General features: G+C 37.3%; 1 protein-coding gene across 4 annotated transcripts in view; it reads left to right on the forward strand.

The window, feature by feature from the left end:
* The window catches only part of LOC134647776 (protein spire), a 257656-nt gene that overhangs the window by 223630 nt on the left and 16882 nt on the right, over positions 1-17144 (forward strand). For all 4 annotated transcript variants that reach the window (XM_063502076.1, XM_063502077.1, XM_063502079.1 and 1 more), the window contains one exon: positions 13297-13409. In XM_063502076.1, coding sequence (XP_063358146.1) covers positions 13297-13409 — 113 coding nt within the window. The remainder of the gene's footprint in view (positions 1-13296; positions 13410-17144) is intronic.

Here is a 17144-nt window from a genome sequence, read left to right on the forward strand (position 1 = left end):
GAAGTGCATTTTAATAGATCTTTAAATAAACTAAATACTTCTGTTAAAAATCGTGTTAGTAAACAGTCTACTTAATTTGAATCTGTGGATATCAATTAAGACAACTGGATAAGTAGGTACTTGAAATTCCAACGCCGTGATAAAATTAAAGAAGTTTCTGAACTCTTCGGCTTTTGAGATTGGCGACTTTAGTCAAATCTAAATTTAAAAAGTTAGGCTTTTGTGTGTGCGAAGTCGGTCAGTCAAGCTGCGGCGCTCGCGGGTGTCGCCGGCGGCGCTGCTGCTCGCGCGGCCCGTGTCGGGGCTGCTGGAGCCCGCGCGGAGCCCCGACGAGCCGCCGCTGGACGTGGCGCAGGACAAGGCGTACTGGGGCAGCACCGCGGCGATGAGTGAGTACCAGCAGAGCTAGGGTGTCCGTGAGGGTTGGAAAAGTTGCTGCTCGTAATCTTTGACTACCGCACAGCTAACTTATCTAACTTCCTGCCTCGCACAGATAAACTGTGAAATTAACTGTTCGCGGTATCTCCAGACCAATACGACCTTCAAACCTTTAAGAAAAGAGCGGCTCATCTTAAAGGCCGGCAACCGCGGTGTCTATGGGCGACGGTAATAGTTTACAGTCAGGCAATTCGTCTGCTCGTTTTCCACGTATATCATTAAAAAACGAAAGTCTGAATAATAACCAGCAATGGCAGCAATGCTGTTCTGACGAGTATGTGCATCGGTCGCTTCAAGCCTCTATTTAATTGTAGGTAAATTAGGTCGTTAGAGTCGGACGGACGGAGAATTTGACAGTTTAATGGGGTTCCATCCAACATTCTGTGCTAATCCGTTCAGAATTATGATTATTACTTGTGCGTGCAATTAGCTGCGGCTGTGTTAATTAACGACGAGTCATAACAGCTGTCCCTAGCCAACCGCAAAGTTTGCAACACCATTTAACTGTACAGTTCGTGCAGCAATCCGTAATCGTATGAAAAACTGAGATACGGCCAAACAAACAAAAACGTCAATTTTGACAGTGTCATATCTAATCTATATCGTATCTAGACGTAATTTTTTATTATCTTAAAGTTCGAATCGGGCCGATAATTAAGAGAACTTTAACGCATTCACTGCCAGGTTTTCGTAGCGCTACACGCGAAGTTGATTCTAGCGTTTTCCCGCTTTGTAGAGGAAAGCGACTACGAACAGAGCGCCAACTGAGCGGGTTCCCGTCACTCGAATGTGTTAATTTCTTCGTTTAGCAATTATCTAAAGAAAAACTTAAATACGCTAGGAAACAATAAAAATAATGAGGGATCAACGCCAACATGTTTTATACATAGTAACTATAGTTACGTACGGCATAGCAAATGATTTAATGCAGTAATGCATGTGCGTAAGTTCGCAATGAGTCATACCGTCCCTAAGCAACCGCGATCAAAACTTGTACGCGCGTCTGTAATCTAATCAACTATCGTGCGCAGAAAGCGCGAAAACCATTGGAAATCGTATTTGTGACGCTCTTTACTTTGTGATTTATATAACATCGTCATTTTGATTCCAAGCTACTAATTAAAATTCGACTAGCTGAAGGGATGTTTGTGGAAACAACATTAATGACACTGGTTTATGGTGACATCAGATAATAAAAATGTTTTTCGCTCCTCTCTGATAAAAGAGGAAAACTAATTACGACGAATTCCATAAAAAAATACGAGGACAATTTTTAGAGTTCCGTACCCAAAGGGTAAAAACGCGAGTCTGACTCGAGTTAAAAAAAAACCCTAATAAAAACCAGCTTAGTGCGAAGCTGGTTTTTAAACACGATCGCTCTCGATAGCTCGCTACAAGTATTAGGACATTTTATGCGCATGTGCAAACACATTTTTTACGTAAATTATGTCAATGACTCAAGTCAATGATTAGGTAGGTATCTTACTGGGCATTTATCACATTAGAAAAAATATCTGGGTGACCGAGCGAAATACAGTGGAAACTGGATAAGTGGAATCGCAAGGGACCGGCAGTTTAGTTCCGCTTATCCAGGTTTTCCATTTATCCAGTTTTCCACTTAACCAGGTTCAAATAAAACGTTTTCTCACTTACAGAGGCTCTCGCTAACAGAGGTTGTGGATGCTAGTAATGTCGCTTATAGAGGTCACGTATAGTATGGTCAAATAAAAGATCAAGACTTAAATAATCATCTTTTATTAAATATGTATGTAGAAATACAAAAAATAGGTATGTAATCCTGACTTTAAAAAAAGCAATACTGTAAATAATCCACAGTACTCGTATACAATTTTCAAAATTTCAAAAACAAGTCACTCCTAATATTTAGTTATGCAAGAGAAACCAGTATGGTTAAATAAATCAATGTACCGATTGTACTTTAATGAAAACGCGACTTCCCACTTTAATAGTCTGTTATAATTTTGAATTTATCCCGAAGAGATAAACACTTGATTTTGCGCTTAGGCATTGCTTATCTACGGCACGGCTAAAAGAATCAAACTGAACGATAATGTTAACGAAACAAACTACCCTCCTTGTGATGGTTTTTTAAAAATACAAATTTTATAACGCCGAGCTATTCCACTCATAGAGGTTTCGGAGACGGCTGCTTCCAGTTACAGAGTAATGAATTTTCGAAAAAATGGATTCCGCTTATAGAGGTCCCAAAATTCCACTTATAGAGGTAATTCGTTGCCAAGAGACTGGAACCGAGAACTTGGGTCCACTTAAAGAGGTTTTCCACTAACCCAGGTTCCACTTATCCAGTTTCCACTGTACCTGCATAATTATTAACTTATTTAGAAAATTCCCGCTTGAGCGGGACAGGCGGTAGAAAATTTTGTAGAATGCTCCATTACAGAAATAATTCTACTGAATTTAAATTCTTGTTGACTTAATAAGTGGAACGTGTGTGGCGTTTTGTCTCTTATAAATTAATTAGAGAATATTTGGCGAACAAAAATGGAACACCCAGGCCACCTGCAGTTTATACGATCGTAATAAGCTTCGTTAGTACGAGTAGAACCTCCCTCTTCATTGAAACTGCGCCTACCCATATAAAGTTCGTGGGGGTGTCACAGGGAAGAAACACACACCTGACATCCTGACAACAACCAGTGATACTTTACTCAAGTGTAGTAAAGTAAATGTAGTTGGTAATTAAGTTAATTTAAGGCGGTCTTATGTAGCACAAATTTAATGTATTATAAGGACTCATTTGCATGCTGTGAAAACAGCTAAAAAGGCTAGGACATGTAACTATAGGTACACTTAAAACCTCTATGTAAAACCCTTTTTATGTGCAAATAAATGATTATGATTATGAAATGTTTGGGCGCGCTCGGCTCATAATTGCTCCAAGCAGTTATGAATACAATACCCTTTATTGCACACCTCGCATAGTTTACAATAAATGTACAGTAACATAAACTAAGGGCTCATTTAGACGGTGCGAGAACTCGCATGCGAGTTTCATTACATTACCTCGTTTGATCGGTCGGCTGAATTGTTGTAACCTCAATAGTCCGCAATGTAACTAAAATTGTTACACGCGAGTTCGCGCGCCGTCTAAATGAGCCAAGACAATTCGATAGAGGTAACAAGTGTAACAACAGGCCAGTCAATGGCACAATTTAGTGCACGAGAAAAAGAGCACATCATTGACACCATGCGCTAGAGAGAGAGAAAACATTGTCAAACAGTTTGAAAAGAAATTGAGATTATTCTGCGCGTAGTAGGGAATATATTAGTTATTACCATATTGCTATAAAATAGCCGCATAAATACGTAAAAATGACTCGGCAACACGTCTTTATTTACATAAGTACATAAACATAAATGGCAATATTTTATGAACATTAATTACCTTTTTAGTCCCGTTTGCCATTCGGAGTTTAATTAAAACCAAATGGAGCGAATCCGCGATGAATTTCACGACGTGAACATTAGACCTGAAGGTCGCGTGTAAGAGACAGGGGGGGAGGGGGAGCGGGGGGGGGACGCGAATTAAAGACATTAAAATGTATTAGTTTAAATTAAAAACCGGCCAAGTGCGAGTCGGACTCGCGCACGGAGGGTTCCGCACCATCAACAAAAAATAGAGCAAAACAAGCAAAAAAACGGTCACCCATCCAAGTACTGACCCCGCCCGACGTTGCTTAACTTCGGTCAAAGATCACGTTTGTTGTATGGGAGCCCCACTTAAATCTTTATTTTATTCTGTTTTTAGTATTTGTTGTTATAGCGGCAACAGAAATACATCATCTGTGAAAATTTCAACTGTCTATTAGCTATCACGGTTCGTGAGATACAGCCTGGTGACAGACGGACGGACGGACGGATGGACGGACGGACAGCGGAGTCTTAGTAATAGGGTCCCGTTTTTACCCTTTAGGTACGGAACCCTAAAAATGCCGTAGGCTTAAAATAGTGAAACACTGTCTACTAATTTTGCATCCACATTTTGTAATCTGACCAAGCTAACTGTGCACCAACTTTGATGTGACAAACTGTGCAAGTGCTATAACAAACGTCATAGTTTCATATACATTTGACATTTATGTTGACATTTCCTCAATTTGCCCTTGCAAGTTATGAGGAGAGTCTATTAGCTTGGACTGACTTAAAACGATTTTCATTATATTAAGTATTTCATGATAATCATGATAGAAGAAAGATTGACACGGAAAATAAAGTGATTTATTTACATATACCTAATGCTCCTTAATTGTGTTGCATACAGCAAGCGTTTATTTAAAAATAGTACCCAATAGATTTTCATTTTATCCCCGTCCCCGCCAACAATTTGCCCTAAGGGTAGTGCAAATGTCAAAGTTCACTTTAAACGAATCCCATAGCTCGGTAACTGAACTAGCTCGTATGTTTCCTCCTAAATAAAAGCATCTAATCCTGTCGCCGTGTGCCTGCTACACTGCCACATCTCAAAAAACCGTTTTTTCGAGAAATCGCGTCTCAAAGTTGTGAGAGTATAGTTCAGGGTGTTTAATAGGATCTTACTCCTTTAGTTTTAGGTCTATGAATTTAAAATTTAGCTTTTTTTACTCGGAATGATATAACCCTCCTTATGACCACGCCACTTTTTAAAAGAAATGTATATTTTTTAAGACACAAGGCCCGAAAGACAGGTATTTAGAGTTGTGGCCGTATTGCAGAAACATTTTTTAAAGATTTTGAGATGCGGCCAAATTTAAACACAAAATTATTGGATAAAGGTTACCATGCAAATATAAATAAAAACACCAAAATAGTTAAAATCCCTTTATTTTATCAACTTTGGTAGGAACAAGATCACTGTACGCGATAATATGTGTAACTAGCTTATAATCAGCAACATTATACCATGTCATTACCAAATAATATTAATTGTTTAAAAGGTTCTTTATAAAATTTGAACAAACAAAACTTTGAAACTTCTTTTTTAAAACATTCAAAATAATAAGAAGTATTTAGAATACCTAATATATTATAAAATAAGAAATCAAAACACAATACTGTTCCTTGCTAATTTGTGAAATCAACATCTTTAAGAACATTGCAGGCAATTTATTTATTATATTATAATGTATTCAGTAAATTAATTCTTACAAGTAGGTAACTTCTAATAATTAATCAGTACAAGAAATAACGAATATCACACTGTATTTCAACTTAGCACTAATAAAAAAAGCGTTGATATACAAAATATTTTGTTTTCGTTACTTTAGTAGAATCAACGTATGTAATAATCAGTCTTCTTTAAGTAGACTTACAAAATACAAAGGTAGTAAATTGCTGTATATTTTCCTTTACAAGGCCAATATTTCGTACTTACACAATACACATCAATAACACGTAACTACTGGACACTAAACTTAATCATAGGTAATTCTGTTTTCTGGTGAATCCTTCGCTTTTGACAAAGGTGTCACACGAGAGAGACTGTCCGAGGTGGCATTACGTGTGTTAGCAGATCTACTCGTAGTCCTCGAAATTTTAGATCTAAAACAAGCAAGCATATAAAACATAGGTATATCTAGTTTCTATCATTCTTCATAAAAGCATTTTAATGGAAATAAATTGAATAGCTAGGACACACACCGAAAAAACATTAAACACAGTCATTACCACGAAAATGCCTTTACCATTATCAAGTAAATGTAAATATATCAAAGTAACGACTTTCCACGTGATTTAATTTTTGGCGCCAAAGTCCCCAAAATAAAAGCAGTTATTATAATATTTAACAAAATTCCAATATTATGACACCATCCGGAATACAACCATCCCGAACAAAGTTAGTAATTTACATCACACAATACAATCCGTTGCATATTATTGGCAGTAAAGCGTGCTATAGAATTAGACACACATAATATTATATACAATAAAATGTTAGTTAAATACATACACACTCTTCGAAAACATGCTCAATACTCATCTTTCTTCAGACGGGTAAAAATATGTATTAGGCTCACGACCCTCACTGATGAGCCATATTGAACCGCACTTGTAAGAAAACAAAGTTGAGATTTGCTTAATCATTTTGTTGCGTTGTGGTAGTTTCGGTGGCGAGCTGGTAATTTTGTAATAATAAGTGTAATACTTACTGCTGTGACACAACCAATTGCCGTTTATTTCTTTTATATTTATAGTGATTCATCGTAATTATCACTCAACTAATTATTATTTTCTAGGACTGGCAGACTGGCAAGTGGCTGTATTGCAGGGAATCGTCTGACAATTTATGGTCAAATCCATAAGGCCACTTGTGAGAAAAAGGCTCTTAAAGACCTTTTTTGCTATGGCTCTCGAAATAAGGTCGTAAATTGAACAATTTTGAATACGAATCTGCAATAATCCAGAAAATTAAAAATTTTGAATTGTGGCCGTATAGCAGGCACACGGCGCTGTATTCAAAGTTTTTGTTTTGTTCCCGCCCGCGCTCGTCCTTTGCGCCGGGACAAATGTCAAAGTTCAGTCTAATTTGCGTCAGAACAGAATGACGAAAATAGACTAGAATGGAAGGAATTCACGATTTTCGCGAAACCTTTATTAATTATTTAAACGTGGCAGAATGTTTGTTTATTAACAAAAAGTTTATGTGTTTAAACGACTCTTGCCCTGAGGATTTAGTTAATGACCTCGTGACTTTTTTTTAAATTATTAACTGACCGGTGTTTAGCATAAGTCTTAAATGATGAAGAGTGACAGACTATGATCAAGAGACTAAATGCCAGTTGCACCATCCGCACTTGACAGACTGATCAACCTCACCCGGCGCGCCACAGCGGTTTACTATGAAACTTTCCATACAATGAAATTTTGCAGTTTGGTGCAACCGACCCAAAGTTAAAGAACTATCACAAATAAGTATGACTAAAGTTTTAATTTACGTAAAAAGGTTCGAAAATATTGATCCAATTCTAAAACCCTACACTTTCTTGTCAAAAAGTGTTTTGCACTACATAGTTATGGTACAAATAACTGTGTCTAGGTCTACATTTAGTACTTTTTACTAGGAGCTTAATAGTAGTCTAAAGTGTCCAGAATACTTAAGTAAAGACATCGACTAATAATGAAACCAATTATACCTTGTGCAAAAACTGTATCAAACATCTATTTACAATCATATTGTTACATTTACTTTATTTATAATTTCATTCTCTTATTAAGCTCATTTTCACGCTATTTGTAGTACCTAATTGAAAAAGCGTTTTCGGTTTTCACTTCATTTTAAGGGCGCGGCCGACCGGCAAATCGAACTGGCAATAAATAGCTCTATTAAAGGCTATTAAGAGTAATAATGAAGCATTTTGAGCAATTGACTGCAAAATGGTCTAAATAACCGCGTAACAAGGAGGCTAATTGGAACATTTCGATATGAAAATGATGTCATTTTGTTATCATTCGCGTGTGCATTTCGCTCGTCCTTGTTCGTACAAACTACAAAATGATAACAAAATCGCATCAGTTTTACAGCTAAATGTAAGTTCAAATTGGCCTCAAGGTCGTCCTTCCGATTATGCCGTGATTTTAATGGGAACATCGACTGACCGGGGAGCGTCGACTGATTAATTGGAAGAAGCGATAGGGACAGTTTTTACTTCTATATCCGTTAGTGGCGGGAATTGTGTTAAAAATAATTTGAAAGTTCTTGTTATAATAACGTTCAAATGTATCTAAATAAATAATGACTTTGCTAAATTTCTTGCTTTGAACTACTCATTCTCCCAAGTCCACGTTTGATTTGAACTTGATCCTTGTTGTTTTCCATACCTGGGCATTTTAACTTGTACGTACCCAAATGCGGGAGTCGCGGTCGCCATATAAAGTGGCGATACGAGAACGAGTAAAACAATCGAATGATAAGTAAATACTGATTTATTTGTCTAAGCGAGATTATATTAGAAATTCACTTGTACCTTCATTCTCCAATAACAAAGTTAATTATGAGCCCTTCAGACATCTTGCAAGCGAACTTTTCTCGCTAACATCTTATCCTCCATAAAGAGCCGAGGGATTTCCGTAACGACGTCTCAAAGGTAACTTTTAATGGCGGATGACGACCTCATAATGAATGCAGCTGCAATCCACGTTACACAGACCAGAGTTTTATGTGGAAAGATTAGATTCTAGTAACTGTATTTAATAAGAAATGGTTGTTAACAATAATAAGAAAGCCTTATGTTTTGTCATAGTTTTTTTATGAAAACTATTTATGACTCGTGAGAGTCGTTTGAGAAGTCGGCTAGACGCTGTGTCTTTTAAATATTTATTTGAGTGATTTATTCTCACGTGGGTTACCAAGACACAAGCTGTTGATGTTGTAAAGGAAAATATACCTACAAGATAATTCCTACATAGATTTGGATCAGGGACGTTGCGAACATCCGCATCCGCATCCGCAACCGCGGAACTTCCGCGTTATTTTCAACATCCGCATCCGCATCCGCATCCGCATAAAATCGATGCGGAGCTTATGCGGATGCGGATGTCGAACAAGTCGGTACAGGAACGTCTTAGCGGCGGCGTAAGTGCTAGGTAATTTCGTAATTACCTATAACGAAATCGTCTAGATCAGTGTTTTTCAAACTTTATGGTGTCACGGCCCTTTATGACCACTAAAATTTTTCGCGACCCCCAAACCCCGTTTCTACGTTTTTCTATCTAGTACCTATAACAAAGGAACCACTGGTCAGTGTTTGGCAAAAAAGCCCTTAAAGTTTTGATCCCATTTGCTACTTCATATTTATGCGAACTTACGTTTTCATCAATGGTCGATATCAAAACCAAAAAAAGGAATAAATAGATTGAATTCGGAAAATGATTTAATCGTCTGCGTGTCGCGGCAGGAACCGCGGTTTGACAAATTAAGAGTCAGAATGAAACAAGCTCATTCTTCACACTGAATACAGTTAAACCTTCACTTTTAAAATACAGTTTACCAGATAGGTAATGATTTGTTTTATTAATATGTACATTAACGACCTTTAAACATTAAATTTTAAAGGATTGGATTATTTTTAAGTTTAAACAATGAAATTGCTTTCCATAAGTTTCTCTCAAAGCTTCGCGACCCCCTTGGACAAGTGCCGCGACCCCCCTGGGGGTCGCGACCCACACTTTGAAAAACACTGGTCTAGATCCAGAGAAGTCGGCCAAGTTACTGTTTATTAAATATAACGCACCTATATTCTTGTTCAAATACTAAACGTTTCTTTTTTTTTTAATAAAAAAAACTAAAAATGTAATATTTGACGTTTTCTAAGTACCTAATCTTGACATCCGCATCCGCATCCGCATCCGCGGATGTGAGCCTTTAAAAATCCGCATCCGCATCCGCATCCGCGGATGTCAAAAAATCGGCATCCGCAACATCCCTGATTTGGATTAGCAGCGTGGTGGGATAATTAATTTTCAAAGTTTAACCCAAATAATAAATATTTCTATTGAAACCCGCACTGCAGTGTTCTCCATATAACTCACTTCAAGCTTAACATGATCTAGTGCACGAACTAGTTTTTTGGGCCTTTGAGGCGGGCGTTAAAAACGCCAGCGAGAACGTATTGTGAGCGCGTGAATAGACTGAATAGCTTTTATGTTTTGTGATCCGAAGAAAAAGACGCTGAAAATGTATGATGTTTGTACATTTTTAATGACGGTTTCCTTTGTACGTACTGCAGTTCATGTTCCTTTTTGGTAACTTAAAATCTTTATGATTCCAGTTTTGTACTATTTACCCAGTTATACAATTTTTACTTGCTGCTTGAGCTTTAGTTTTGAATTTCGAAACACTGCTCCTTGACACTGCGTCTTGCAATTTTCAATCGACGCGATTCGTTAGCAAAATTGCTAATGAACTCTAATGTGATTTAAATTTGCAATGTGATTGATAGTCCAATTATTGGAACTTGAAGATCGAGGGCATCTACATCACGTTTCTCGTGTAACCTCCAAACCGCATGCGTTTCGAATATTAACCCCGCTTGGCTTTTGTCCACCATCCTTGACTGAACAAAAGAGGTGTCGTAATGTAGAAATTACGGGTTGTATCTGACAAAGATTAATCGTTAAGTATTATCGCTTTGCACGAATTCAAACCGCAGATTTTCACGTCACTGGACATGATATAAATGGGATTAATAGTATTAGTACGGTCCAAGAAATTACAATTTTCTGCACGGATAACTAACACGTTTATAATTAATACCGTTTATTGCGAAACGGAGTTGACTTTATGTTTACTTTTATCGATTTCAATGCTTAATTAATGAATAATTTCTAGGCCAAGAGCGGTAAAATTTTATGTATATTTTGCGTTATGAAATGCTTAGATGTTGGAGACATAAATATGTATTTAAAGCAAAATTATCTGTCTGTTTGTTCGTGATAAATTCTATAATTACCGCTTCCAGCTTAATTCATTTTTTTACATGTAACTCCTTCATCGGGGATTTATTTTTCTCATGGAACTGCGAACGAAATATTGGGATAAATTAGTTCCGTGAAACCACCCATAAAGTACATGATCACACTTACACTATAGGTACCTGAGTAGATGTAGGTATCTTCAATACACTCCTGGCATGTCGCCAACTATCCGTCGTATCTCACTGAATCCCAATCTATTAAACTGTACGAGGAACGTGCCAATTCTGCCCATTCCGGGATCTCTAACAGTATTTACTTGCCTTAAACTCCTATTTTAACCTTAGGGAGTCTGATATTGACATTGATTAATAGATACAATATTGCGTTTGGGCAAAACAAATTCAGATATCAAATAAGCTCTTAGCCCACCATAAGGCGGCTTTAACAAGTAGGTATGTACTTACAAATTATTCAAACCGTATAGTTCTGTAGAAAGCGACCAATTTTTGTCAAAGTGACTTACACCCTAACTCAGTGGCTTTGGTCGCTTTCTGCATTGATAAAAAAATTGAGTTGGTCGTTTTCTGCATAAGTACGGTCCAATAATGTACATAATACCCACTTTACCCTTCACGCAACAATGATGTTCGGACATTTGAGAGGCGTGTGCGGAGGCGAAGTAAACAAGAGTCATGGGACGCACGCAGAGGCAGGACCCGCCAGCAATACCCACTGAAAATATGAATTAATAACCTAAGGTCGTTTATTTCACTCTTCATTTCATACTGAATGGATCGGCATTCGTTGTCTTTATCTTTTATGTATGTTCTCTGATTTGCAATAGCAAAATCGTGGCCCAAAATTGGTATTTAAATATACTTAAAAAAATCACTTTACTCTATAGTCTATACCGTATCTACTTTCGATTAGAATAATCATACATTACTAGCCATATCAACCACCATGACATTAAGCCAAATGTAGCTGACACAACTTGCACCACTGAGCACTTACAAGATTTATTGGCGAAGGATCGTGAAAGTAGGTTCGCATGCATATGGGTTACGAAACTATCGGTGCTCTAGCCCAGATAGATAAGCGCAATCAGACCAAGATACCACTAGTTGCATTTAAATTTTAAAAATCTGGCTTTGAATTGATATAGATATATGCTATTACTCTCAGCGTGTTTTGTTTGCGTATATTGGAAAATTGGTGCGAGCGCGATGCACAGAAAGTAATGTCAAATCAAACTAATGTGAATGGCACTCTAGGCTAATAGGTAACTCTGTGTGTAAATTGTTGTATAACGTAGCTTTCCTATATCAGTTAACAGGATTAGTCCATGTGCATGGTTTTATTTTAAATCCTTATAGTGGAATTAAATATGCAAATTTTTATTTAGGAACGAAAGTTAACAGCACACTACACTCTCTAAGAATATGTAATATGTACATTGTTTTGTGAGACGTTATAGATCACTGTTCAATTTAGTTTCCAAAAGAATAACTCTATACGAGTACCTACTACAGTTAGACAGTTTCATAAAACTTTCTGGGGGGGTAAGTTATCAAATGAATAGGCGACGTGGGACATTTTGTAAGTAATAGAATAACTAACACGACAAGACTTTCAGACGGTATATTTACTTGTAAATACAGACTAAATAAGTAATGAAACGCCCTTCGTTCAAAGAAAATGTCTTAATTTAAAACGTGGGCTACGTAAAACATTTTCTTAAATCAATTGAGTTATTCCACATCGTTCGATAAAGTCTACGTTCGGGGGATAAAGACTACGTAATACCCTCCTGACATGAAAGTATAAAATGCCTATATAATCTTTCACTTTTCAAAATAATATATTTGTACCTACAGATGCTTATATTACAGTTATTCTGTAGGTATGAGAGAAAGGTTCGATATTGGATTTCAGCGTGGGTGTACTAAAATTGGAGTGATCGTATCTGTTCCTAGAATTAACGCCAAACTTTTAAATCGGCCTTAATTGGTATGTTGGCAAATTGGACGACACCCATGCGGGCTTTGATATAGGTACAATGTATGTGCTTAGCTTACGTAGTTAGTTACCAAAGTTACGATAACTTCAGAAATGGAACTTAATAGGTTTTAGGTGGCACCTTCAATACCTTCATGCATTCAAAATAAGGTCGACGGCGCGTTGTTTTTAATACGGTGGGGTGGCGTTCAAAGGGTTAATCATCGATATCGACATCCAGCCAAACAAAAAACCTGTGCCAATTTAATATATAAGCTCTGCAAAATAAAGTCGTGTGACCCAACCCTGAACTGAGCTCTATACCTACTAGATTCAAAATTGTGTTTTCATGGTATGTGGTATGCTTATATGTGTAAAAGTTGGTTATATAGTAAAGACATTAATAAGATTGTTTCCTTATTGTTACAGCAACTAGTGGGTCCGGTAGCGGGCCGGGTGGAGGCGAGGCGAGGCGGGGCGACGTGACGCCGCACGCGCCGCCGCAGAGGAGGCTCATCAAAGTCGACTTTGATAATCTAGAGGTGAGCCATCATGTTCTAGTGCCAGTCTAGCCTTATTCCAAACTTTTCTCCATTGGTTTTTCTTTCAGTTGTGCACGCTCGACGCTGCGCTGACGCCGACCGCCATAAATTAGATAAAACAAGTATATAAGTATAGTGGTCGGTGTCAGCGTCGAGTGTGCGCTGGCTGTGTGTATTCTATGATGGCCCTCGGGCAATTTTTTATTGTTAAACCATTAATATTATCTCAAGGCTGTACAATTTCCATCCACCATTTCTGTAGCCGACGTGTTACTTTAGGCAATTCTATTTATCGCACAAAAAACTTTACATTTAACTCAGTTTATATTACGATTACATTTCGTTTACGATGAAATATACTTTCATTAATATTTTCTTCCTGTGACATAGCAACTCAACTTTTCGTTCTGAAACATTTGTCACTCAAACCCTTATCCTTTCGTCTTCAAAACATTAATCATGTAAAGCCTTATACATTCAACTTTAACGAGGCATGAAAACATGTACATAAGGTGCCTAGTGCCTACTACCCATATTACCCGTAAAAGTGTAGGTATATGGAATAGGTACCTACCTACCCGTGAATGTGTAACCCGTGTAATCGCTTATCAAGTGAACCCGAGTTAGGGCACGAGGTCCTTAATTCCTTTGGGATCTCTAAATTTGATTGTTATTGAACACACCAAAATCAGGTCGGAATTTCTAGGCGTTTTGTTGTAGGTTTGCTTTTTTGTTTCCTTGTGTGCCTACATACCTACACTGAATTTTATTTATTTAACTGATATGTTTTTTGTTTCTGACATTTAACTACGAGTATAATAATGTCAATAAGTATGCTGAAATTATTAAGTAGGTAAGTACTCATATTGTATAGATCTACATCGAAGAGAGTTTTTGCCAAACCTAATCAAGTAGATGTAAAAAGTAAATTAGATTCGTCATCTACACCCACGCCACGCGTCAAATGTCATGATCTAAATTAGATTTCGCGCAATATATATTTTAGTTGCATAACATGCGATACTAATTGAGTTCCAGAGTAACAGAACTTTTTTGTTGATAATTGACACATAAAATATACCTATGTATTTGTGTTGAGATATACATATAACAAACTTAAAACAAGTATTGTATAAATTGTATTTAATGGCTCCTCTACACGATGGGCCAACGCCGGCCACTCCAAGGGACGCAGCCATGCGGTAGAATGAGATAGCAATATCACTTGCTCCCTCTAACGCATAAATGCGTCCCTTGGAGTGGCCGGCGTTGGCCCATCGTGTAGAGGAGCCATAAGATGCCTGCAAATCTATATCTACGATTCCACCCGTGCTTGTAATATTTTTGAAGAGATAGTTATTCATGATTTCCGTCGTAGATATACCTACGACGGAAATCATGAATAACTATCATACAAAATTTTCTAAGCAAAGTGAGCAACAGATGTACGAATTGATAGGCGTGTAAATGAAATTGTAATCATGCAATCATCAGGAGACACTATTACAGATTATTTGCACTTGCAACTTACAGATAATTTTAACTTTATCAAATGAAGAGTTTTGATAACACAACATTAGGATTTTGCGTGTGGTTAACGAAATTTACTGCAGAAGTGACGTTGAACCCACATAATTTACTCACCCAAAATCTTACAAGGTTGCCTCTGATATTTTGTACACAAACCGTAAAGTTATCGACATAGCTCGCAGTTGTATCGGCTCCTTAGTCCGTTGTATCGGAAACCGATTTCGCAGCCCGTAAAACGAGCGTTGCTCGTTATTGATTCAGAACGTCCAGACGTCTGGACGATAGGCTTTTGTTTGACAGCTTTGTATTGCTCCGGAATGCCGCGAGACGGGTCTAAAATGGAATACATTTACTTGAATATATTGATGGACAAGTTGTAGCGCTGCCATAATAAACGTCATATTTTTATAGAAATGTGATATTAAATTAATGTTTAACAAGCAGAAACGTCTGCGAACGATGCTATTAAGCTTAGAATAAATTTAAAAGTAGAAAAATTACTGCCTTGAGTGGTTCCGTGAGTTCAAGTCTTACCCAAGGCAGTATTTTTTCCCACTTTTCAATTTATTCTAAGCTTAAATGTTTTGTTTATTCTGACACTACCACACTCTTCGCCATTGAAAATTCTGTACAGTCAGCTTGGTTTGACTTTAAATCAATACGATGTTTTATGAGCGCTACAAATCGTAAAGCCAGACCTAAATCTTGCTATCGATTGAGAGTCCAGACAGACGGGTTTTATTTTCAACTTTATAAAATAATCTGTGAATATTGGATGGCGCGAGACGGGTCTAAAATGTAGCATCGCCGTTTATTTATGTCTTAAATAAATATAGAAAAGTAGCAGCAGTTTTCTCATACCGTAAAATGGGGTGAGCAGGCGCAAAACTGACATTCAAACCTCGATAACATTTTATTTTTACATATACAAACTGAATGGTGTATATAATAAGTGTTCCGGACGTTTGTATTTTAGTTTTTATTTTATTTTGGGTAGTTCCATTTCATAACTATGACGATAAACAGGAAATCCCACCTCACCCCGTAGTCCCTCGTAATTGGGGTGAGATGGGATTTCATACAAAGGTGATTTTGTAAGATTGTTGGATCTATTTTTTTATTATGAGTATTACTAATATTACTATAGCTCCATTTTAAATTGGAATACATTATTTTTGTAGCAGTAGCCCTAAAATCCCATTTCACTCCCCCTTCATCCCTTCTCTCCCCATTCATAACCAACTGCAACTCTCCCCGCGAACCCTACGCCCCCACCCCATTTTACGGTAGTTTCGATTAAAAACCATAATTTGCTCCTAAACCCATAATACCATTATATCTCGACAACTAAGCAGCACCCAGCTGCTCCTAGCAACAATAATTATCGCCACTTAGCCTCTATAGCTAATATCTAACCGTACAAACATCCTGTACTCTAGTACAACTGGGTAAATACTATTTTACAATTCACAAAAACTAATATCCATGACCTTACCGTTGTCCCAGTATAACTTCGACCCTCGAATGACTGTAAGATTCACGAAGGTGCGGGTCAAACTATAGTAAAAAAGAGCTCTCAGATGGGTAGAATTGTTTTATGAATATCTGATGGTAAGCCTGGCGTGGCCTAGTTCGTGAAGTAACGGGAGGCACGTGAAATGCTTATTTCCGAGTCATTTTGACGTTTTCAGATGTTTTTAAGCCTCTACCGTTTCAGGTGGTTAGTTTATTTATATGTGTCAGTTTACAATTTACATTAAGACTGCGGCTCTCAGTTATGAAGATAAACACAAAGCAGAGTTGCTTAAAAAAGCTAAAGGTAGTATTCGCTGATATTAATTGATAAACAATTTTGGTAATCCGTATTAAATAAATAAAACAACGATTTTATTTTTATTTTAGTAAAGTAGACATAGATCGCATTGGCGCGGCATCGGTTTAGACTTAGTTTAATAAAGAAAATATCGTTGATCCCTGAAATTACATCGATGGCTATATGTAAATTGCCAATTAATTAGGTATAGGAACTTACGTAAGAGAGTACTAAAGAGAGTTCGGTCCGTATCTCAATCCAGGCATTCCGGGTAATCGGTACTTCTATTTATACAGTTTCGAATTAACCCCCATAATCTCGAGAATATAGCACCCACTGGAACGTAGTTATTTTTAGACCTTATAACAATGAGAAAGGATTCAAAATACTGG

The sequence above is a fragment of the Cydia amplana genome, chromosome 5, assembly GCF_948474715.1.
Source record: "Cydia amplana chromosome 5, ilCydAmpl1.1, whole genome shotgun sequence".
NCBI classification, from domain to species: domain Eukaryota; kingdom Metazoa; phylum Arthropoda; class Insecta; order Lepidoptera; family Tortricidae; genus Cydia; species Cydia amplana.